This window comes from Somniosus microcephalus, chromosome 3, assembly GCF_052327205.1.
Source record: "Somniosus microcephalus isolate GS21.2 chromosome 3, FLI_Smic_1.0, whole genome shotgun sequence".
In the NCBI taxonomy this organism is placed as follows: Eukaryota; Metazoa; Chordata; class Chondrichthyes; order Squaliformes; family Somniosidae; genus Somniosus; species Somniosus microcephalus.
Genome location: NC_140989.1, coordinates 27,887,510 through 27,912,279, shown reverse-complemented (window position 1 = coordinate 27,912,279; position 24,770 = coordinate 27,887,510). Strand labels below are relative to the sequence as shown.

At 45.7% G+C, this 24,770-nt stretch overlaps 1 protein-coding gene across 3 annotated transcripts in view; it reads left to right on the top strand.

Moving 5' to 3' along the window:
* Positions 1–24,770, top strand: part of LOC147120928 (FERM domain-containing protein 6) — a 108,076-nt gene that overhangs the window by 62,538 nt on the left and 20,768 nt on the right. For all 3 annotated transcript variants that reach the window (XM_085979735.1, XM_085979722.1, XM_085979729.1), the window contains exons 3-6: positions 379–469; positions 18,409–18,488; positions 19,897–19,973; positions 21,354–21,540. In XM_085979735.1, coding sequence (XP_085835861.1) covers positions 379–469; positions 18,409–18,488; positions 19,897–19,973; positions 21,354–21,540 — 435 coding nt within the window. The remainder of the gene's footprint in view (positions 1–378; positions 470–18,408; positions 18,489–19,896; positions 19,974–21,353; positions 21,541–24,770) is intronic.

Below are 24,770 nucleotides of genomic sequence, written 5' to 3'. Positions count from 1 at the left end.
CTCTGAATGCGGCAATTATTGTGTTTTTCAAATTGTTGAGTAATTACACTGCTTTGTTAAGTTTCTTCAGTCACTGTGAGTACCTTCCAGTATAGTGTTACTCTGAGCTGGAAGCAGACTGACTAGGTTGCTTCATAAAATCATAGAATGGTTACAGCACGGAAAAAGGCCATTCGGCCCGTGTCGGCTCTCTGCAAGAGCTCTTCAGCTAGTCCCGCTCCCCCACCCTTTCCCCGTAGCCTTGCAAATTTCTTTCCTTCAAATACCTATCCAACTCCCTTTTGAAAGCCGTGATTAAATCTGCCCCCACCACCCTTTCAGGCAGTACATTTCAGATCTTAACCACTCAGTTGTTCTGACATATATGTTTATTTGTAGGTAAAAGCTACGGGGCAGGATCTCTACAATCAAGTTTGTGATATGCTGAAGATCAGGGATGGTCACTTCTTTGGTCTGAGTGTGGTACAAAGTAAGCTGTGGTTAAATATGTTAGATTTGTTTTTGTGAGAAAATAAGATGACCTCCAATGAATGAATTGGCCAAAAGATGATTCTTGCCAAACTCTTGTTTTGTTTTGATCATTTGCGGTACCACTACATATTTATGTCTGTGACTTCTATGATTAGTGTAACCATTTATTTTTCTGAGGCTCTTTACTTCTAATTAAGAAGGAAATAATCAAGTTTTAATGCTTCCCCATTACATCTGAATTCATCAAGTACTTCTGACAAACAAGTGCTTGGTAGCCAGAATACATTTCTAATGTGTTAGATAAAGCTCTGATTAGACCACATCTGGAGTACTGAATTCAGTTCTGGGCACCGCACCTCAGGAAGGATATACTGGCCTTGGAGGGGGTGTAAATTCACCAGAATGATACCGGGGCTAAAAGGGTTAGATTATAAGGACAGGTTGCATAAAGTAGGCTTGTATTCCCTAGAGTATAGAAGATGGGCAGCACGGTGGCATAGTGGTTAGCACTGTTGCCTCACAGCGCTAGGGACCCGGGTTCAAATCCAGCCTCGGGTGACTGTCTGTGTGGAGTTTGCACATTCTCCCCGTGTTTGCGTGGGTTTTCTCCGGGTGCTCCGGTTTCCTCCCACAGTCCAAAGATGTGCGGGTTAGGTTGATTGGCCATGATAAAAATTGACCCTTAGTGTTAGGGGGGATTAAATACGTGGGGTTACGGGGATAGGGCTTGGGTGGGATGGCTGTCGGTGTAGGGACCGGGTGCTAGGGTTTGGATGATCAGCCATGATCTCGTTGAATGGCGGAGCAGGCTCGAAGGGCCGAATGGCCTACTCCTGCTCCTATCTTCTATGTTTCTATTAAGGGATGATCTGATTGAGGTGTTTAAGATGATTAAAGGATTTCTTAGGTAGATAAGAGAAACTATTTCCTCTCGTCGTGGGGGGGGGGGGGCATCCAGAACAAGGGTCATAATCTTAAAATTAGAGCTAGGCCATTCAGGGATGATGTCAGGAAGTATTTCTTCACACAAAGGGTAGTGGAAATTTAGAACTCTCTCCCTAAAAAGCTGTTGAGGCTGGGTCAATTGAAAATTTCAAAACTGAGACTGATAGATTTTTGTTATGCAAGGGTATTAAGGAATATGGAACCTAGGCAGGTAGATGGAGTTAAGATACAGATGAGCCATGATCTAATTAAATGATGGAACAGGCTTGAGGGGCTGAATGGTCTACTCATGTTCCTAATTCTATAAATCTAAAGCTTACATGATGTGATTCAGGGAAATGTATAACCATAAGTTTTACCACCTTTTTTTTGGATCTTTTGCTGGGGTGTACATTACTAGGGGCACCAGTCTCCTTCCAGTACATTGTTCGAGTAGCCATTCTGCATGTGTGAGCCTATGTGGCATTTGATTGTGTGGAGCATTGCAGCTGATCCAGATCCTGTCCTCCCCAATATCCACTCGTGCACCTCCAGTAGGGATACGCCTTGTATAGCAACCAACGGCAGGAACTCTGGCTATTTTTTAATCTTCCCTAACCCACGAGTACTGAGACCTATTCTAACATCCTTACTCCCTCCCACGTCAGCACAAACCAGGGATTGAACCTGGGACCTGTCAAGTCTGTAGGACTCAGCTACTCGCTGCCTTAACCAGTTGAATCATAAGTAGAGCTATAATCAAACTGCTCCTTTTTGGGTATGCAGTATTATCAGATCAGGTGAGAGGAGAAGATTTTGTGGGGAAAGAAAAAGAAAAGGAAAACATATTGGATGCATAACCAGTTTGACACTGGTTGCTGCATTAGGGAAGCAGAATTAGAAAAGTACTGTGACTACTTGACACCTGTCTATCAGAGAATACTTAACGACATCAGATGCAATGTTACAGAATCTGCAATTTAAAGCTCTTAAAGTTTGTAGTGTTTAAAAGCCATACAGGTAACTAGTCATTATGAAATCAAATTGTTTTTCATCCATGTAACAACACACCACAAGCATGGAGCCCAGTGATATGTTCATTAAGTCTGGAATGTAGAATGGCATTCCTTTAATCAGGGGGGAGATGAATAGAGTCATAGATCATGTTGCTTTAAGACGGTGCTTTTTTTTCCTTTTTATTTTCAATTATCTGCCTTCTCCTGAAGGTGATAACTCTTTGTGGGGTACGGCTCCATAAGCCATGTCATCCTTTTAGTATCCCAGCCAAAAGGCCATCCTTTATGTATGGACCTAAGCATTCGATCACAGGGCCATCGTAGTCAAACCTAATCCCAATCTTGTGTGACATCATTGTGCTCTCCCTTTGCAGCAAGGGTCACTGGATGGTGATTGGGATCAGGCACACTGGCTGATTGTTTTTTTCTTCTCTCTTCCCGTTCCCTAACTCTGGCATAATGAGGCTAATTCCAGCACCCACTACTGCCTTGGTTGAGATCAGCTAACTCAGTGCAGACTAGGAATCAAACCTGGGACCTACCTGGTCTCCATGGATCAGGTGCTTTAATAAATTTGAACTTTTCATGTAGAGCAAAAAAAGTGCTGATTATGCTATCAATTCATTTGTTAAACATTTACAATACTAGCAGCTGGCAGAGGGGTAGTAAGGGTGGTTTAGGGAGAATGATGTGGCTTTTGACAAACTTATTTTTATTCCATCTCGGTTAACATTGGTTGTTGCTTGTACAATATTAATGGAAAGTGAAAGCTTCACGATCACTTAATCGGGACTTGCCTGCTCAAATTGGTCTGTCTTTTTCAGCGAGTTTTAGTCTGAAGGAGAATTGTAGTAAAATCCAAATAAGTGCAATTTGATAAATTCTGTGCTTGCATCACAAATTTTGTAGACTGCTTTTTTTTGTATTTTTTCATGCGTTAATGTAGTCAAAATTAAAATATTTAATTGTACAAAATTTAGTTTTTTCTTAAAATGCGCATTGAATGTATTGCACGTGTTACACAACTTACAATCGATGTGCTGAGTACTGAGAAGCTAGCTAACTAGAGAATGTTTCTCTGTTTGGATCAGATTGATTAATTTTCAGTCTGATAGTGGAATCTGGAATTATTGATAACAGGAAGTGAATGGGAAACGTTTTTGTGTATCGGTATTCAGATCGGAAGTATGGTTTATTTGTAATGTGCTTTCCAATTCTGACTGTTTTATTAAAATATTTATGAATCTACCTCAGGCTATAGGATAGCCAACTGAAGGCCCTGTGTCATCAGGAAGATTATGATTGAAGTAAGAAACTCCTGTTGACAGATGGTGCTCAAGGCTAGTAAACAAAAAGAGAGGACATACTGGGAAATGTTCTGGCAGGGAAGCCTGTAGCAAGGCCAGGATGTTAATCGTAGAGGACTGCGATTAGCTAGACATTTACTGGGAAAACAGCAAAAGAAAAATGAGAGAGGTGCATGTCTGTAGAAGTGCTACAGGATTGTTTTATTATTCAATCTGTGAAACAGCCAATGTGGCCCGACAGTGCCTTTCCTACTAGGCCACTGGAGTGCTGTAAAGGATTTTAAAAATGAAGAAATAAAGTATTGGGTAATTTCAAAATCTGGAATCTGAAAAAACAGCATTGTTATTTAATAGTTAATATCTGCCGTTACCAAGAAAGAGGAGGGAAAGTTGACCGGGCTAGATTTCCAGGAAAGTTAAAGGAGGCACTAGACAAGATGCAAACACTGAAAGTTGTATAGGGTTATAAAAAGATTACCTGGCCTTGAATACAAAGTACCTGTCCAGATAACTGGCACCCTCAAGTCTTAAATGAGATAACAACTTAAAGCGTTGAAGCTTCAACTAACATTTTTTTGTGAGAATGATTCCTGAGAATTGGGAAGTGGCTAACATAACTCTCTCGTTCTAAAAAGGGGTCAAATACATTTAGAAATCATGGATCAGTAAGTTTAACACTTGTTATAGAGAAAGTCTTTGAAACAATTTTGAGAGATCCAGCAGGAAAATTGAATTTGTTACATTACAGCCAGCATTGGTTCAGGAAAGTTAAGGCCCTGTTTAACTAAATTGCTGTAGTTTTTCAAAGACATTACTGACAAGGAAATGGAGTTGATATGAAGTACTTGGATTTTCAGCAACTAATACTTGCATTTGTATAGTGCTCCTCATGTGAAGGAAGACTTCTCAGAGCACATTAAAGGATCAGGTGGACCCAGGAGGGGAATGAAGACGCTCGGTTTGATAATCAAAGAACTGAAGGCACAGTCAAAAGAGGAGAGTTTTTTTTTTGAAAGAGGTGGCAAGGCTGAGGGAACTGGGTGGAGCATTCTAGAGGGCAAGGGTATAGTTACTGATGGTGGAGCAGTAGGACTGAGGGATGAAGAGAAGTCTAGTGTTAAAGGATTATTAGTTCAGGCCTCTGGCTTACTAGTCCAGTAACAAAACCACTACACTAGCGTATCTTCAATTTTGGACAAGTCTGAGGTGAGGTGGGAGGAAGTATGAGGAAATGGTTAGTAGTGGAGAAAAGGGGTTTGTTTTTGTTCAGGGTGTTCTTGGAGTAAATGGTTTTGACCAGCGAGAGGGAGTGATGATACAACTTGAGGTAATCCAGTAAATACCAAGTGCATTCAAGTTTATGGTCTGCTAATTTGAAACTGTGACAATGTATATTATACCAAGGGAGATACTACAGTATCTGAGGCGACAAGTGTTGAAGGATGGCTGTAGAGAAACTCTATGAAGGTGCCCATGATGTCACAGGTGGCAGGCCATAGGTGGGGGAAGTCAGATTTAGAAAGGGCACAAGAGAGTTTTGGGGCAGATTTTGTTCCCCAAGGATGAACAGTAACCGGAGAGGGGTTGGGGTAAGCAGTGAGGCTGTGTAGAAGAAGAGATATGGGCCGGAATTTTCTTGCGTCCATGCGGGCGGGATTAGAGGCGGGTTGGAAGGGAAATTTGAAATAACTTTGAGTGGGTCAAGAACCTGCTGTCATCCCACCCCCACGCACCTTTCCCTCTGGCGCGTTTATCAGCATGGCAGCAACCCGAACGGCAGAGGCAGCTGAGCTAATTTAGATGATTGTTAGGTACTTGTCAGACCCTTAAGCGTCCTTTTAACCCTACCTTTCAAATTTCCCTGGATGACCATGGGACTCACTTAGCTCGGGAACCACGTCTGTGAAACTGAGGTGGAAGTTCAGTGGCCATTGATCCAGCTCATTAGTGCGCAGCATGGAAAGCAGAATAAATACACCCACCTGACACCTGGTTACTTTCCTAAGGCAGATGCTGTTGCTGAATGCATTGTCAGCACAGATTTAGCTTTCTAGAGGTTGCAAGTCTTTTCAGCAAAGTCGGGATCCACTGTCGCCTCATTGGTACAACCTATGACATCATTGACCGATTGCTTCTGTCATCTCTACTTGACCTGCCATCTATTACATAAGCATGGGTGCCGTTTATACTGTCTCACCTTGGTCTTCAGAATCGGACCAAGATGAGGCCCAACACCAGCAGCACCAACAACAACACCACCAACCTTCTCCTCAACCACCTGATGCTACACAGGACAGAGGGCATCAGCGAAGGGCTGCACTGTGCCGGAGGCGATACCCCCAACACCGGGTATACAGGCAGAGGATAAATTTCCTCAACATGACTGAGCAGCAGTGCCAAAGGAGGCTCAGGCTATCTCGCTCGGTCGTCGTAGACATTTGCAGATTTCTGGAGCAAGACCTGAAACCCAGAGGAGCGGGTGGACACACCTTACCAGTGGCTGTCAGTCACCAGTGCCCTCAACTTCTTCACCTCAGGCTCCTCCCAGGAATCTGCAGCAGACACGTGCGGCATCTTGCAGTCGGCCGCCCACAGATGCATCACACAGGTCACCGATGCACTGTTTGACAAGTCAGCCAATTATATCAACTTTGCCACTGATGAAGCCAGTGTCACTGAGCGGGCGCTCGGCTTTGCTGCTCTGGCTGGCTTCCCATGAGTGCAGGGTGTCATCAACTGCCCGCATGTAGCTATCGGGGCACTCCCATCATCACCCAGGAGTCTTTGTCAACCGCAAGGGCTTCCACTCCCTCAATGTGCAGCTAGTCTCCAACCATAGGAAGATCATTATGCAGGTGTGCGCCAAATTCCCTGGCAGCTGTCATGATTCCTTCGGCCTGCACCAGTCCATCTTCGCTCCTCCAAACAGACTTTCCGGCTGGCTGCTTGGAGACGAGGGCTATCCACTGAAGACGTGGCTCACGACACCCTTGAGGAGGCCAAGTACTGAGGCGGAGGAAAGATATGATGAAAGCTACATTTCCACTAGTTGTGTCATAGAGCAGACAATAGGCATGCTCAAAATGCGCTTCAGATGCCTTGTCTTGACAGATCTGGAGGAGCCCCTCAGTACGCACCAGCCAGTGTCTCCAGAATCGTTGTGGTCTGCTGTGCCCTGCACAACATAGCACAGCAGCGAGGATCAGCGCCGCATGAGGAGCAAGGGTCTGAGCGCACAGCCTCTTAGGAGGAGGAGGAGGAGGACGAGGAGCATCAGCTGGAAGATGATGATGAGGAGGAGCAGGATGAACCTGCAGTCCAGATCCCACCAGCACCCGAGCACATTGCTGCCCGGGAGGCCAAGGATGGCCTCATCCTGGCCACATTTACTTAACTTCAGGCATTACACTCATGGCTCCTAACACCCCACACCAACACCATAAAGCATCCCTACAATGACCAGGCCATTCCTTTCACACTAATCACCATTGCTGGAGGTAATGTTATGTCTTACCATTCACTCCAGCTCACTAAGCCATTTCCAAAGTTGCAGACAGAATTGGCCATGACTGGAAAGTGTTGAAAATAATAATTTGTATCTGTGACATCAGATTAAGGTAACCTTCACACAGTTATTAAAACACCCAAGGGCTTACTCTTGTGCATCTACTTGTGTTTCATCTTTCTCTTATGCATGCTTTTACGAGGTGCTACCCCTGTGGCTTCAGCAGAGGTAGAGGCAGCCTGCTCATTTCCCTGCTGCGACTGCATAGACACTTTTGGTGGACGTCCTCTGGGTCTTGGAGCCTGTGATGGCCCCGCCAAAGTCTGCTCCTCCTGTGACTGTGCAGGGGCAGACTTGGCCATCGCGATCCCAGGAGGCATGTGGGGCTCTGACTGAGGGGGAGGAAACGGAGAAGTGTGAGCGCTTTGAGGGGAGCCCCTACTTCCATGTCCCCTCTCACCATCCTCCCTCTCATGGGCCATCCGCACTTCCCTGCTAGCAAGGAGGTGGAGAGCACCTTGCTACACAGCAGTGGGGCCATGAGGACCCAAGTCTACGCTGACATCCCTCCTAGAGAGGAGGTCTTTGAGCGTTTGCCATCTATTCTCCATAGACAGCATGTGCTCCTGTGAGTGGCGCATTAGCTGCTCCATGCAGGTGGCCATCCTTTCCACGGAAGAGCCTACAGTCGCCATCGCCTGTGACATGGTGGTGCTCATGTTGGAGATGGACTCCTCCATTCTCTGCACATTTGCAGACATCGCAGTCACAAAACCTGTCAAAACCTCCTGCACTTCTTCCTGCACCTCCAGGATCCCCCTCCTTCTGGGTGGCCCGTGAGGCTCAGCGTCTGCATGCAGCTGGGCAGAACTGGGAGCGTCCTGCGCCCTCTGGCAAGGAGTCTCCACTGCTGCCCCTGTCTCCACCATCTCCTCTTGCTAACTTGTGACACACCAGCTGATAATACTACTCTATCTCCGGTGAGACCCACTGAGATGTGCGTATCTGCGCTGGTGCTGGGTGCTGTCTGCTGACGGTGCACCCTCAGAGCTGGAGGCTCCTCTGAGGAGTGGTCTTCCTGCACAGTGGGGGGGTGGGGTGGTGCTCTTGATGGATCTGTGGAAGAGTAAAGAGATGATTTAGAAATGCCATATCAAGAATGGGTAACGATACCATTATGGACATGATGAACATTCACTGGCTGCTGACATCAGTCCCCATATGAGTGACTGCTGTATGCCATGTGGTTGTATGAGATGTAATTCTGTCACCAGGTTGCTAAGATGTTTCCCTCCTCCAGCTGCTCTGCGACTCCTGAGACTTCCAGGGCGACCTCCTCTTCTGCAGTTAAGGAGGCCAAAGATGGAGGGCCACCTCCGGTTCTCTCCCTCTTATTGTGGGCTCTCTTCTCCTGCAAGGAGGGAAAGAAGAGAAGTTTGAGTGAGAGTGATGGAATGAGTGTAAGGAATGGATGGGTTACATCTGTAGAGGGTGACGATGATGGACTGGGGTGTCAATGCCAAATGGCCTCCTTGTGTGTTGTTAGTTGGTATGATTGCACTAGGATGAGGGTGAGTGTGGGGGGGGGGGTTAGTCAGATGGGGATGTGATAATGTAGATAGATAGAGAGGGATGGGTGGACATGAAGGTATATTGGTGTGAGTAATGATGTGCAGGAGTAGGCTTCGGAAGGCAGAGTGATGGGGATGTGATGAGAGGCACAGCAGGATGAAGTTGAGTGTGGCTTTACACGCACCTTTCCTGATCTAATGAGATAATTGAAGTGTTTCCGGCACTGCACCCAGGTCCTCCTGACCACATCCCTGCTGTTGACCTTCTCTGCTATTTGGAGCCAGGCTCCTTTGGTCTGCTGGGGAGGTCTCTTCCGCCCATCCAAAGGGAAGAGGACCTCCCTGCATGCTCTCACTCCCTCCACAAGCATATGGAGGGAGTCATCTGAGAACCTGGGTGCAGCCCTCTGCCTCTGTGCAGTCATGTTTCCAAGTGTTTGGAACATTCAAAAGTTCCAGTACAGTGCCTGCACAATCCCAGATGAACCTTCAAATGCAATGTGGCCATGGCTCCTTTAAATATCCCGCCTGATGACGTCATCAGACCTGCACCATTCAATAGAGTCAGGTAATGTGCAGGGCTGCCTTAATAAGCGGCATTAACGGAAAGTCGATCTTGGGAGCGGAATGGAATGAGGAGCGGGGTCATGACCCGCCCGCATCCAACTCACCCAGATACAAAAAGTTCCGGCCATGGAACTAGTCAGAGAGCTTCGTCAATGAGGGATTATGACCATGTGTTGTGACGAGGTCAAGGCTTGGCCATTCAATGTAGGTGGGGGTGTAGATGTGAGGTTGAGAGGCTGTTGGAGGAAGGTAAGGGAGAGTTCAAGTGAAGATTGAAATCACAGAGGCTGGGAACTCATTTGATGCAAAGACAGAGGTCGGTCAGTAGAGAGAGATTTGATTGAGGAAATGGTCTATGGATGATAACGGGCAAGAAGGATATTGAAGTAGAGAATGATGCAGTAAAGGATTATGTGCTCTAATGAGGAAAATGAGTTTGGAGAAGCACTGATGCCTGCCACTGGTCAGTGAAAGACCATCGGTTGCAGGTGAAGCACTTTGGGAAGTTTTTCTACATTAATGCCACTATATAAATGGAAGTTGTCGTCTGTGAGATTTATCTTCAAAATTTAAATTTCTGAACACATCTCACTCCACTGTGTGGAAATGCCGAGCCTCTAGTCAATGTCTTCCACCTCTCTGGTGCACCACAGCACTGGATTCCTATTCAAATTATTTTCAGCTGAATTAAGTCAACTGTTGCTGATTCCCTAGCACTCCCTCCTCGCCCCGCCTGCCTCATGTCTGAACCATGCTCCCACCACTGAAGAGCAAAATTTTGTTTTGGAGGGGAAGAGAAGAAGGGTGAAGTACAGGTTTTCAGAAAGCTTTTTGCAAGATTCCACATTGACCATTAGCAGCTAAATTGAGGAGTCCCTGAATAGGAGGTAAAGTGCGACGCTGGATGAATTATTGACTTACAAATAGAAAATGGAGAGGAGCTGTAAGTGGGGTTTTTTTAGGCTGGAAAGAGGTTTTAAATGGAATACCTCAGGGAATGGAGCTGGGACCTTTGCTATTTTTAGTTTATACTACAGTAATTAATGATTTGGAGGAGAAAGATATCGTAAGCAAAACCTGCAAGTTTGAACTGATACTAAAATTGGAGACTGTAGATATAATACTGAAATATGAAACCACATTTAGAAGAATTTAGATCCCTTGGCTAATTGGACTTATGCAACTCAATGTGGATAAGTGCCAAATAATGCAGGAGCAATTAACCAATAGATGGGCATATTTTAAATGGAACAGTGGTACAGTGTGTTGATCAGGAAAGATATCTGGGAATTATAATGGTCAGCACAATGTTGGGCTGCAGTTTTTTTTAAATTACATTGGCCCCGATATTTACAGGAAGGGAGCAGTGTTGTGTATGTAATATGTGTGCTACTTTGAACCTATGGACAGGACTGCACTACTTGTTGGGCGTAGTGATACGCAGTACCACTCCTGGCCATAGGGGTATAAATAGTACTGTGGGTACTGATCCCCCTCAGTTCCCGCCTGTGGGCATGAAGTAAAGACCTATGTATAGTCCCTACCTCCAACCAGTAAAGACCTGTTTGAGTTATACGTTTAAGTCTTTGTGTTAATTGTTCAATACAATACACATACTTAACACTGGCGACGAGTCGGTTCGAACCCTGCGGCAGTTATTCCACGGCGGCTTCGTCCAAAGACAGGACGTTGAAGAGAGGTTCCAATCCTCAACACCCCACTGAAAACTGAAGGGCAGCAGAAATCCTGACAGCTTCCAGCGACTGGAAGCGACAGGCATTAGGACCCTGAAGCCTCCATAACCTCGTGGGTAAGCCAGAGCCCGGGAGGGCGCGAGCGGGTAAGCCAGAGCCCGGGAGGGAGCGAGCAAGAGCCGCCGAGCGGGTGAGCCAGAGGCCGGGAGCCACTTCAAGCGGGAGGCGCTTAGCGGGCCAGCGATCGCACCGGTGATAAGGGCTGAGAACCGTTTCGGGCGGGCGGCGCACCAGCGATCGCACAGGAGATAAGAGCTGCAGTCGGGCTGAAAGTCAGCGACGAGAAGCGCGGGAAAACCGCCATTGAAGTGGGCGGGGAGAGCGAGAAGCGCGGGAAAGCCGCCATTTTTCACGGGAAAACCGCTGGGGAAGAAGGCAGAAGCGGGAAAACCGCCATTTTGTGGGCGGAGGACGACGGCAAGAGCGGGAAGCCGCCATCTTGGATAACAGTAAAAAAAAAATCTGAGAAATTGCAAATCTGATAAAGTACTACAATGCCTAAACACGGGAATATTAGCAACTTTGATAGTGACATCGAAGATTGGGCCATATATGTTGAACGAGTTAAAAATTATTGTAAGGCCAATAAAATTCGTGAGGCTGATAAAGCACTAACATTATTAAATTTAATGGGTGCGAAGACATACGGGCAATTGAAACACCTGTTATCACCAGATGAACCGGCGGATAAGACGTTCGATGAGATTGTTACTGTCCTGAAAGATCATCTAAACCCCACGCCGCTGATGCTAGCGGAACGATTTAAATTTTACGACAGAAGGCAGCTACAGCATGAAAGCAATGCTGATTATTTGCTGGAATTGCGTAAATTAGCGAAATATTGCCAGTTTGGAACGGGACTGACAGAGGCACTTCGAGACAAATTTGTGTGTGGTTTATTTAAACAGGATACACAAAAGCGACTGCTCGAGGAGAATGAGCTGACGCTTGAGAAGGCGGTCACTATGGCAGCAGCACACGAAGCCGCAGCGAGAGGCACGGCAGTAATGCAGCTACGGTCACCGGAGCTCAGTGCACACAAATTGGGTGTGAGTTCTGGCAAATGTTATCGTTGTGGAAAGACAACGCATGATCAGAACCAGTGTTGGTTTAAAAACCAAGAATGTAGAACTTGTGGTAGGCTTGGACATATAGCTAGAGTATGCAGGTCAGGGAAGAAGACCAGCAACAAGAAGTCACCGCAAGGAAAATACGCAAAGGTACACAAGGTGACCGAACAGGAGTCCGATTCAGACGCTAGCAGTAATGAACTGGCTAGCTTAAGCTGTAATGAACTGGCTAGCTTAAGAGTACTCAACGCTGGTAAGGGTGCAGACCTCCAGACAATTTGGGTCACTCTTCAGATAGAAGGAGTCCAAGTAAAACTGGAATTGGACACTGGATCGGCATTGACGGTCATAAATAAGAAAGATTACGGAAAGTTATTCCAACATATTCCCCTACAGGATACGGGGATTATATTGAAAACATACACGGGGCAAAGAGTGTACCCCATCGGGAAAATAGAGGTTGCAGTGGTCCACAAGGGCGAAGACAGTCAAATAATGGACTTATATGTGATATCTGAAGGAGGTCCTCCACTACTAGGACGGGAGTGGATTAGGAAAATGAATATGGACTGGCATTTCCTACAAACAATAACGAGTGAGAACTCGGTGAAGATAGTCGGCCCAGACTCTGGAACGGATGATGGTAAGCCCAACTCAGGTGCAAAAGACAAAGTTTCAGCACAGAATTCCACTGAGCAACAACAACATAGTTTAACTGTGGATTCTGAGTCTGGCAAGTCTACTGATGTGCCCATTTCTGAGGGACACCGGGCTCGAACTCAACTCCATTTCAAACTACAACAGCAATTAGAACAAATGCTTCGCCGTTTTGAGCAAGAGTTGAATGCAACGAAAGAGTTCTTTGATATAGAGTTGGAGAATCTGGAAAGACAACAGAAGCAGCTGATGGAGAAAATGGAGCAGGAGCACACAAAACGTCTGATGTCAGAGGAGTTAACGGTCAGCCAACTCCTGCATATGCTGAAGGACAGGACTCTGAAATGGGAAAAACTTGAACATGAACTTCAATATTCAAACGAAAGGGGTTCGGAGCTCTCAAAGGTTATTGGAAGAGCTGAGGTGGCAACACAGACTGAGATGACTGCAACAGAGCAGCCCTTGGATGCCAAAAGTACGCTGACTCACGTCAACGTAGAACAACAGACCGCTGAAACAGCTGCTCCGGTAGAGGGATTGCATAGTCCGATCAATCAATCTCCAAAGGAAGTTGAAGTATTAAAATCACAAATGAGGTCACTAGTAAACGACTTGCTGAAAGCCCAGAAAAAGCTGGATGCAGAGGTACACATGAAGAAGTCTCTTCAGGAAAGATGTCTGGATTTGGAACAAGAGCTGGCTAACGTCCAGCTGGGTATGGAGGAAATAGACGACCCTCTCACTGGTCTAGCTCAGGACGACACCGAATATTACGATGTCCTGTCCTGCCCAGCTTGTAACTTCGACTCCCAAAGTGCAGAAATCATGGAGGAGCACCAAAAGTCTACGGAACATCGGGAGAAGCTGGCTCTACGACGGAAACAGGAGGAAGAGAAGGAGGAACTGCGCATGCAGCTGGCAGCTGTGGCAGCTGACAATGGAGCCCAGAGAGTCTCCAAGAAGCAGAAAAGGAAAAGTAAAAACAGAAGATGACCCATCTGAACCATTATCACCTCTACCAGATCACACACGTGGTCCCTCCGAACGGAGCCAATTCAGTTCGGAAGTTCAAACTGTTAAATCCATGGAAGGACTATTGAATGAGTCACTCCAGCAACGTGAACCGACTACACCACAGAGATTGAATCTGTGAACTGTTTTCCGCAGAGACTGAATCTGTGATCTGTTTTGACATGAAGTTATCTATGTATCTATGTTATTCTGTTATGTAAACCTGAAGTTATATATGTATATATGTTATTACGTTATGTTAAATGGGGAGATGACTGTAAAGCTAGGAAGGGAGGAATGTTGTGTATGTAATATGTGTGCTACTTTGAACCTATGGACAGGACTGCACTACTTGTTGGGCGTAGTGATACGCAGTACCACTCCTGGCCATAGGGGTATAAATAGTACTGTGGGTACTGATCCCCCTCAGTTCCCGCCTGTGGGCATGAAGTAAAGACCTATGTATAGTCCCTACCTCCAACCAGTAAAGACCTGTTTGAGTTATACGTTTAAGTCTTTGTGTTAATTGTTCAATACAATACACATACTTAACAAGCAGGGCCAACTTTTAGCGGCCAGGACACCGAGAAATACAGGGAACACGGAGGTTTAACGAAATCCACATGGCTGCCTCATTTAAATATTATAATTCCTGACCCGCCTCTCGAAAGTAGGTTACTTGGCCGACCCCAACCTGCCCTGGTTAAACTGGTAGTAGGCACATTCGTGGCGGGTTGGGGTCAGCCACCCCGCACCCCCACCCCCCTGCTTGTCCTGGGGGGTTAAAATTCCCCATTGTTACTGGATTGCACTAGCAGAAGGATAGAATACTGCAATGCATACATACCAGAGTAATACATTAGTAGAGAGCAACTGGACTTGAAAGTTCTATCTTGTTGGTGATTTCTGAGTGTAGTCACTAAGGGCTGGATTTTGCCAGTGTGGGCGGGCTGGGGCGTGTCAAGTGGAAATCCGTCAGGACCACGACTCCTAAGTGAAGTGTTAAAAAAGTGGGATTTTCCCCTAATTGGGCAGTTGATTTCCTGCGTGTGGGAACCCCTGGCCCATTGAGTCTTTTCATACAGAAAGTTGCCTCCGATGACGTCATCAATGCTGCTGGATTTAAGGCCTGCAAGCAGCCTTGCTTCTTCTGGAGACTGCAAACGCTTTGCAAATTGTATGAAGGAGTTGATTTCCCGATAAAGTCCACTGACACAAGAAAACTACTAAGCACTTGGTTTGAGTATAAAACAAGGCTTTAATCAACTGTTTCACAACCATGAGTTCCTAGTTACATCACTAGTTCCTGGTTACAGAAACATCCTGAACAAGCTGGGCCCACGCCCGAGTATTTCTACTTTCCTTGGACGGCGCCACCAGCTGGCCGCCCAGTGTTATCTCATGAGTCATTTCTACATGAATGGTAAGATTCATGACATCCACGATCAAGCAAAAGTGTGCACCTCGGTTTGATGAGCCCTCCCTCCAAGCTCTGGTGCACGGAGCCAGATGTAATAAGGAGGTGCTGTTCCCTGCCTCAGGGAGAAAAAAGCCACCCCAGCAGACAAAAGCTGTGTGGCTGCAAGTGGCCGAGGAGGTGAACTCCATTTCAATGAGCTGCAGAACCTGGCTGCAATGCAGGAAGCGGTTTCATGACCTTCTCCGCACAGGAAAAGTGAGTATGACTTTCCCATCACCCTCAATCTGATCCCCATCGCCTCTCCTCACCAGCACTCTGCTTTGCCAACCTCTTTCTCCACATCCCACTTGACATTTACATCCCTGCACCCTTACCCATTCCCTCTCTCTCTATGGTCACATTCACTTAACTATTCGACCATGCAGCCCTCACACTCCCTATCACTGTGATGCAATGACAACAATAGCTTACAACACACAGGGAGGGTCCTTTGTATCTTTCTAAGCATCTATGCTATGGATTCTCTACACTCACTCCTTCATTCTCACTCAAACGCCACTTGTGTCCCTCATTGCAGGAAAAGAGAGCCCACAATAAGAGGGAAAGAGGCATGACAGGAGAAGGGCCACCCTCAGTAGCCCAGCTCACCCCCTGGGAGGAGGCAGCCCTGGAAATCTCTGGGATCGAGGACGATACCCAAGTGGGGGATGGACAGATGGGCGCATCACAGCAAGCTGGTGACAGAATAGTTTGACATTGCATGAGTCACTGATAATGAATCTGATGCTCTAACAGATTGACTTATGATCATCTGCACTATTCAATGTGCATGTAACCTTGACCTCACATCTCTAACTCTTTCCTTTACTCCCCCACAGGACCATCGAAAGCCCCCGTCCCCACTGTCCAGGAGGAAGAGCCTGAGCTTCCAGACTCCTCCGAGGAAGCTGTAACCTCTGAGGGTGCAGCGTCAGCAGAATTCAATGCACTCAGCACCAGCGCAGACACTCGCACCTCGGTGGGACCTTCGCGAGATAGAGTAGAGTTGTTACCTGGTGTATCACAGCTCACAAGTGAGCACCAGCAGATAGTGGAGACAGGGTCAGCCATGGAAAGTCCTCGTTGGAGGGCGCAGGACCCTGCCAGCTCGGTTCAGCTGCATGTCGACCCTGTGCCTCCGGGTTCATCCAGGAACAGGTGCAGGAGTCTCTGGCAGGTTTTGTCTCCAGGGTCGCTGCGAGTGTGGAGCGAATGGAGGAGTCCATTGCGAACATGAGCAGAGCCTTTGTGGAGGCATTGGCGCATGAACGCATCACCACGGAAAGGATGGCAATCTCCGTGGAAAGGATGGCTAACTCCGTGGTAAGGCTGTCTATCGTAGAGGAGAGGATGGCTATGTCCATGGAGGAGCATAGTCGCCAGGGTAATTGTACAGAATAGAATGACATCTCTTGAGGAGCGATGGTCAGCTATTGAGCATAGAAACCAGACCTTCATGGAAGTCCTCTGGAGTAGGACTTGCAGTGCAGAAACGGGTCCTCATGGCCCCCCTGAAGTGCAGCAAGGTGCTGTCAAGCCACTTGCTAGCTCTGAAGTGGGGCTGACCCATGAGAGGGATGTTGGTGGCAGAGAACAAGGAAGTGGGGGCTCCTCTCCAAGTGCTCACACGACCATGCCACTGCAGAGCCCGCGGTCAGAGTCCTCACCCAACTGAGATGGGCGTCTCAGCCCCTGTACAGCCGCAGGAGCAGCAGACTGTTGGCTAGCTCTCACAGGTTTGCCACCCCAGAGGACGGCTGCCTAAGGTGTCGAGACAGGAGCAGCAAGAAAGTGAGCAAAGCTCCTCCACATCTGCTGAAGCCACAGGGGGAGCACCATGTAGGAGCACATGTAAGAGGAAGATAAAGCACAAGTAGACACAAGGGTAGTCACTTGGGTGCTGTGATGTTTTGTATTTGAACCAGCCATTATTGTCATTGTATTATAAACAGATTTGATGGCAAACTATTGAAGTTGTGGCCTGTGTCATTTCGCAAATGGGACTTTCACATTGAGGGCTTAGGGCGCCTTGCAATTGTCAGTATGGTGGTCAGAGTGATAGGAATCCGCAGGTTCTTGTCCATTGTGGATGCTCTGATAAGAAGGTGCGAGACAAAAGTGTTTGATTGTGCAGGCTCACCAAATCTGGCCAAGATGAGTGCGTCCCGTGCATCCTGGGCAGCAATGTTGTCGCGCGCTGGCGCCTTCTGGCCTGTGCAGCTTCAGGTGGGTGGCTAGCAGCTTGGCGCTCCTGCTGTTGGTGCTGCTGTTGTTCATGGTTCTGCTGCTGCCGCGGCTGGTCTTCGTCCGAATCTGATGCCCAGGAGGAAAGGAATTAAATGGTCGCCATGCTTCTGGTATATGCCTCAGTTGTGGGAGCGCTCAGTCAAGGTGGGGAGTGGGGTTTCTCAGGAGGTCACACTGGAGATGGGTGTCAGGCTCCAAACTTCCACAACAATGAGTCGGCCTGCTAAAAATGCGCTCAGAGCTGAGACAACAAAGTTGTCACCTGCAAATGATCATCGGTGAAAACTTTGTAATGGTGGAGCTGCAGCTGTTAGTAAGCAATCCAATTATGAGGCCGCCAGGATTACCTGGCGTGTTCCAGAGGAGACGTCTAGGATGGGGGAAATGTCTAAAAATTGGAAAGGCCCCTCAAAATGGGATATTAGAGGCAATTAAGTGGTTGTTAAAGGCCTATCCCACCTCTTGGAGGCGGGATGGAAAGGGGGTCAGAAAACATGCATTTGGGAAAATTGCTCGGAGGCGGGATGGAGGTGATTTCGGGCCCATTTGCCATGTTTTGCGATTTTACCACCTCGCACGCCTCCTTGTGCTTGGCAAAATCGAGCCCTAATAGTACACTCATTGTACTATTCTAAACTGGACAATTCAGTCAAAGTGAAATACTGAGGCCAGGTTTTTGCTGTGTTTTTGGCTTATTTTTAAAACATTTTGGAAAGTCTGATATTCATGAAATGTTCTCTGTTTCTTGTTTACAATGCAATGTTGAGCCACACATCAGGTTGGGCTGAGCTGCCATTCTTGTAATTGCTCTCACAGAATGTAACTGAAATGTTATTTTCATGTTTTTAGACAATGAACACATTTTCATAGACTTGGAACAGAAGCTCACTAAATATTTTCCCAAGGAATGGAAGAAAGAAATTAGCAAAGTAAGCTTTATTTATTTATTATTTGGTACATCTGCAGCAACTTTAATCTGAGTCTTTTGGATAGCCTAGTTTGAGTTCCTGTATTGTGCCTATTATAGAATAACAAATCTGTGGATTCTGTGTGTTTTTTGTGTAACTGGAAATAGTTTGTACTAAAACACTGCTGCTTAGGCACCTGTTTTTTTTAATTTGAGAAATTGGGTGGCAAAGTAGGTCAGATCCTGACCAACATTCCCGCACAGCCCCGGTCATTGGCTTCTACAGGGAAGAAACCGCGCATGTGTGAAAATTTGAATGCACTGCGCACTAAAATAAATTGGGGGGAACATTGATCATGACCTTTTGTATTTGGAGCCTGTGTGTGAATGCAGCAGGAATTAATGGGATGAAAACCTCTGTCTGCTGTAAGACTGTAAGGGTCCTATGTGAAATGAGTTTGGGCAGTCTCAATCCAGCTCCTAGCGAGCATGGGCTGCTGATATGGATGGTGGTAAAATATCACACTGCTATAATAAGTGGGGAGGCAGCACTATTCTGATGTTGGAGCTAAAGCATATTATTCGGGCAGTGAAACAAAAGCTTTACCTTGAATCTAACCATGCTTTACCTGAGCTGAGAGTGCTTGATGTTGACATTGGGTGCTCAGAATTGGTTTGCAGAGCTTTGTCAAATATCTGACCCCATGCTCTGGAATGCCCTTCCTAAGCCCCTTCATCTTATGAAGTTTCTCCCACTGTCAAAATAATTCTTTACAGAATCATAGAATAGTACAGCACAGAAAGAGGCCATTCGGCCCATCGAGTCTGCACTGGCACTTTCAAAGCAATCCAGTCAGTCCCACTCCCCCACTCTTTCCCCATATCCCTGCAATTTTTTCTCCTTCAAGTATTTATCCAATTCCCCTTTGAAGGCTACTATTGAATCTGTATCCACCACCCTATCAGGCAGCGCATTCCAAATCCTAACCACTCGTTGTGTAAAAAAAGTTTTTCTTCATGTCGCCCCTGGTTCTTTTGCCAATCACCTTAAATCTATGCCCTCTCATTATTGACCCTTCCGCTATTGGAAAACTTACGTCTTCAACAGCGCCTCTGACCACCTTCCATAATCCTCCTCCTACTGCTGTTGATGCTCGACTCTCAAATGTGATGTGCTTTGGGATGTTTTGTTAATGTTAAAGGCGCTATATAAATGAAAGTTGTAGTTGTGGTATGGATAGCATAAACTGAGAAGATTACTTCAAATCAAACCAGGAATGTTGAACCAGAGAATATGAATTGATGTCCGAGGAAAGACGGGTGGTTGTGTAAAACGAGCCTCCAACCCGGGCTTTAACCTTGGTAGAAATGTTTGGTTATGTTCTAATGATGCCGCCTCCTTCTTCCCTCCCCCTTTCCTTTTTTAACAGAACAATGAGAAGTTTGGAGCTCCGTTCATCGTTTGTCTAAGGGTGCAGTACTATGTTGAAAATGGAAAAGTAATAAGGTACCTATTTAGTAGTTGGGTTAAAAAAATAAAGTAAGCATACCTATTCAATAACACTTTCCATGGGTCATGATTTTGTACATAAAAGATTAAATTATTCAGTGATTTAAAAAAAAATGAAACTAAGAGAGCTGACAGTAATAAATGTACACCTGTTGGATGGCTGCTCAGCATTGTGTCTGTGACAAATGGCTGCTTCTGTTGCCTCGTTTGTTCACCTTCAAAATAAGTATTGCTGAGGTAAAATAATTACGTGAAAGAAAACAAGGCACACCTGTGCTGGAGGTGATTTTATAGGTCACTGATGGTTTCTGATTTTTAAACAAAGTACTGCCTGTGAGCTGAACAATAACGTTGCACTTCCAGCATAATTTTTGTTTTATTTTAGCACCTGGCAGCTGTTTATATGAAGGTAATTTTATGAGTTCTTCCATTATGGCTCCCTGTTGTGTAGTTCAGCGTACTGTTTAGCTGCTGCATGTGGTGGTGGGCAGGCAGTTGAAATCCTTGTGATATAAGTCTGACTGATTTTATAGAATTTTCCCCCAATTTATTGGCCACTTTTGTCCTCTTTCCTCTTTCTTGAAGGTGTCACTTGTCCATTAAGGTACACATCCGCAGGTGACTGTTGCCTTCCACCTCCTCCAAGTGCTTGTTTTTTCAGGTGCAAACAATGACTATTGGGATACAGCACAGTCAAGCTTGATCCTCACCTGACATCCAGCATGGGCATTTTCCAGCAAGGTTGGGGGTTGTCATTGGATAGCAATACAATCATACGAACAATGACGGACAGGTAAAGGCCCTCTGGTCCATTGAGCCTGTCCCACACAATTGCGATACCTTGTGCATCACAATATATACACTGCACGCCACCCAAAACCATGTGATCTCCTGGCAGAGGCAAAAAAGTACAGATTTTTAAAAAAAGGCCAATTTGGGGGAAAAAATTTGGGATATTCCTCTCCAACCTAGCTAGGCGATCGAAACTAGACCAGGAGATCACTCTGGCCCTGAATGCCCTACAGTACCTAAGAGGTGATCTCCGCCTCAGCCAGAAACAGGTCCAGCTCTCGCTTGAATCAAGAGAAGGAATCCCGACCAATCACCACCCCCCCCTCCCCCAACCCCTTCCACCTACATTCTCAGGACTGCTGAGACCCATGCCACTGATCCGACTGGGATCAGTTAACACAGCGCAGGATAGGCCTAATCATCATTTCTGGGACCTTCCTGGTCTGCATGGCTCAGTTACACACCGCATTCATGAGCCAGGTTACAATTCCAGGTTTAAAAAATATTCTTAACATGCATGTTACTTACATCAACGGCTGTTTAGCTCATTGCCTAACTTTTGTAAAATTATCCGTATCCCTGCAGTGACAAGAAGGCAAGACACTTCTATTATTGCCAACTAAAAGAACAAGTTTTAAGCTCACGGTGCACAAGCAAAGAAGAAGTCTATTTTTTGCTCACAGCATATGCATTGCAGGCTGACTTGGGGAACTACAAAAGAATTGTGCACATTGGGAAATATTTTGAGCCTCAGAATTATTTCCCTCAATGGGTAAGAATAATTTATTTGATTTTGGTTGCTTAAATTCTTTCATTATTTGAGGTTTTGTATGTGCCGTTGCAAGATTTTTAATAAGATAATGGATGTAAAAAAATAGTTTGAGATTTGGCTGTTAGGCTTTTTCAAGGTAAACTGGGACAGTAAGCATTTGAAACATCATTAATGCAGGATTACAGTGCATATCCAATATAATAAGTAAAAATCTAATAGCTAGGAAAATACACACCAGGGACCAATAGCTTATATGAGACAAACACTGGCACCATCCACTTCATCATCATCATCATATCTATAAACCGCTGCTTGCTGACATTTGTTCAGTTTATACATTGGTCCAGAAATTCGGGTCTCCACGGGTGAGTACGCACGGGGTACTCACGCGTGGGCCCGATGGAAGTGCCGGTTTCCTGCATGCACTGCGCATGCGCGGGAAACCGGCACTTCCGTTCCCCTGAACAAAGGGGTTCAGAGGTCGAACGCGTGTGCGGGGGAGTCTGCGCGTGCGCTTTGAACTTACGTTTTTTTTTTACAGGTTTCTCCGGGAGGGTAAGTCTTTAGAATTTAGAAATGTAAAAAGCAGGTGTAAGGCCTGCTTTTTACAAGGTAAGTGGTCAATTAATTAAAATTAAAACATTTTTTCCACAGGTTTATTATTTTTAAATACTTTAAAGCAAGGTAAGTTTATTTTTAGCCCCGTTAGAATATAAAATTATTTTTTTCAAAAATTTAAATTATTGTTTAAAATAGTTATTTAATGTAATTTATAGTTTATTTAAAAAGTGTGATTTAAAAAAAAAAAAAATTATTTGAAGGTTTACTGCTATTTTGGGGCCGTAGTATTTATAAGTCTTGACAGGTCTTCCTGTCAAGACTTATGAATGGGCTTTTCCCTCCTCCGATTGGCTGCTCATGGCCCACGTGATCCCAGGGGACACATCGAACTAACTGCGCCCCGGGACACACAAGCACTGCGCGCCGGCAGCTGGGCCAGGCCCCGGATCGGAATTCCATGGGGCCTTACAGCTCAACGGCCGGCACGCAAGCTAAGTGCAGGTCGGGGGCTTGCACCCACGGGAAGCCCCTGACCCGAATTTCTGGGCCAAGTATGTTTCAAGCCATATGCTTTTTTCCCTTAAACTCCTCAATCAGGTTTCAATTTTGTTCCATCAATCCCATGGTATGGAGATCATAGCTCAAGTAAACAAACTACATATTATTCAAATCCATTCCAAGAACTAAGCCATGTCTGGCACAAAGAATGTATTTTCAGTTCAGAAGTAGGCTTTAGCTTCTACCAATACGCAGCTTATAATTGATCCAACGTTGCATAACACCACATTTTTTTCATACTACAATAGCATTAGCTGCTCAATGACACATATCAGTGGAAAAATAAAGTTCTGGTTCATATCCTGCATGCCATGCAAACAGAAGAGAATTATTGTCCTACTTACTGAGGCAATCAGGTACTGGAGTTAAATTAAATGAAGCTTTTATTGAAAAAGACTAATAAATGCTTTCATGTGGAAGACAGTGAAGGGACAGAATGAGCACAACGGGTTATTTTCGTGTTCGATTGAGTTCCCAAACCAGAACCGTAACAAATTAAGTCTTTTCCAAGGGCTTATAAAAACCTTTCTCCCCGCCCACCAGTGGCTGCTGAGTGTTTGTGCCCAAGTTAACAGAACATAGCAGTGGGTCAGTGGCCAGGAGCCTGGCCTTCAACCCGGCCTGGTGACTAATCAAAACAGAACTGCATGCACACTGCACGTAACGGACACCAGCACCACCCTTCTTGAAACCTGCAGACACTCCGCCCACCACCAACCCCCAACCCCTCAACTAACACAGGCTTCGTAAGTCCCTGCCTGCTCTGGCCTTCACAGGGTGGGAAGTCATGGAGAAGTGGAACTAATATTTCATGAGGTGGGAGAACGATTTTTGAAGTGGGGCCAGGAACAGCCCGAAGAGCCGCCAGACTCATTTTTGTAGCTAATACCTGGGGCGGTGGCAACAGGAAGTGGGTGAGAACTGAGTCCTGAACAGGAGTGACACCGGGGACCAAGGCTAAGCTGGGAGAGGAGCAGGGGCCAGTTTTTGGGCCAGTACAAGGAGGGGCAGTGGGAACAAGACTATCAGGGAAAGTATAACAAGTGTCCTTTTACTGATTTAACATTTCTTGGACAAAATGTTGCAGAAGCAAAACTTTATTTTTTTCCCACAAAATTCTCGATATTCTGAAAGTAAACTTGATAACCGTTTTAAATTTTATCAGTTGCAGATTTACTGGAAAAATCTGAAGAATAAGCTAATAACCTAATATTTTTAAAGAGAAAGGGCAGACAAACCAGCAAACTATCGGTCAGTTAAACAAGTTGCTTCCAAACCTGTTCAAGAGTTAAAAAAAAGACGTAAATATCTGGCATTTACTTTTGGCATTCCATTGTGGTCAGGTAGAACAATCAAACAAAAGTAAATCCTCACAAACCTGTTTCCCCTCCCCTTCCTGAAGCGGGACTGCTTTGCTCACTCATAGTAAATGTGCAGGCAATGAGTGGTATGTCCTGTTTGAGTTCCAAGTACTGTATATCTAGTGATGTTCTCCAGATTTGACAGCTGTAAACAAGAAAGGCTGTATTTTATTAGCGATGAGTCAGAATGCAGAAATCATTCCTGTGAGTGCAGACAGCGCTAAGTCATGCAGGTTTTGCTCATGGCATAGAGGATACTGAATGGCCAGGAGTGGTTCTAATTGAAGATTCAAGTGACATCATCACTGTTCAAAAAAGGGGAGAAGGATAAACCTGGCAATTGCAAGTCAGTCAGCCGAACGTCAGTGGTGCAGAAACTTTGAGACAATAATCTGGGAAAAAATTCATTGGCATTTGGAAAATTATAGTCTAATAAATTAAAGTCAGCGCGGATTTGTTAAAGACAAATCATGTTTGACTAACTTGATTGAGTTTGTTAATGAAGTAACGGAGAGGGTTGATGTGTACATGGACTTTCAAAAGGCATTTGACAAAGTACCACATAATAGACTTGTAAACAAAATTAAACCCAGGGGATTAAAGCAGTGGCTGGGCAAAATATGGCCCACAGGTTGAACATCCGCCGCACCTGATCCCTAGCCTGACCCTGTCCCACGTAACGCCAGGAGGCGGGTCATTGTCTCCGAGGCAGCAGAGAGTCATAACCAAAAACCAGAGGCGGGCAAATCG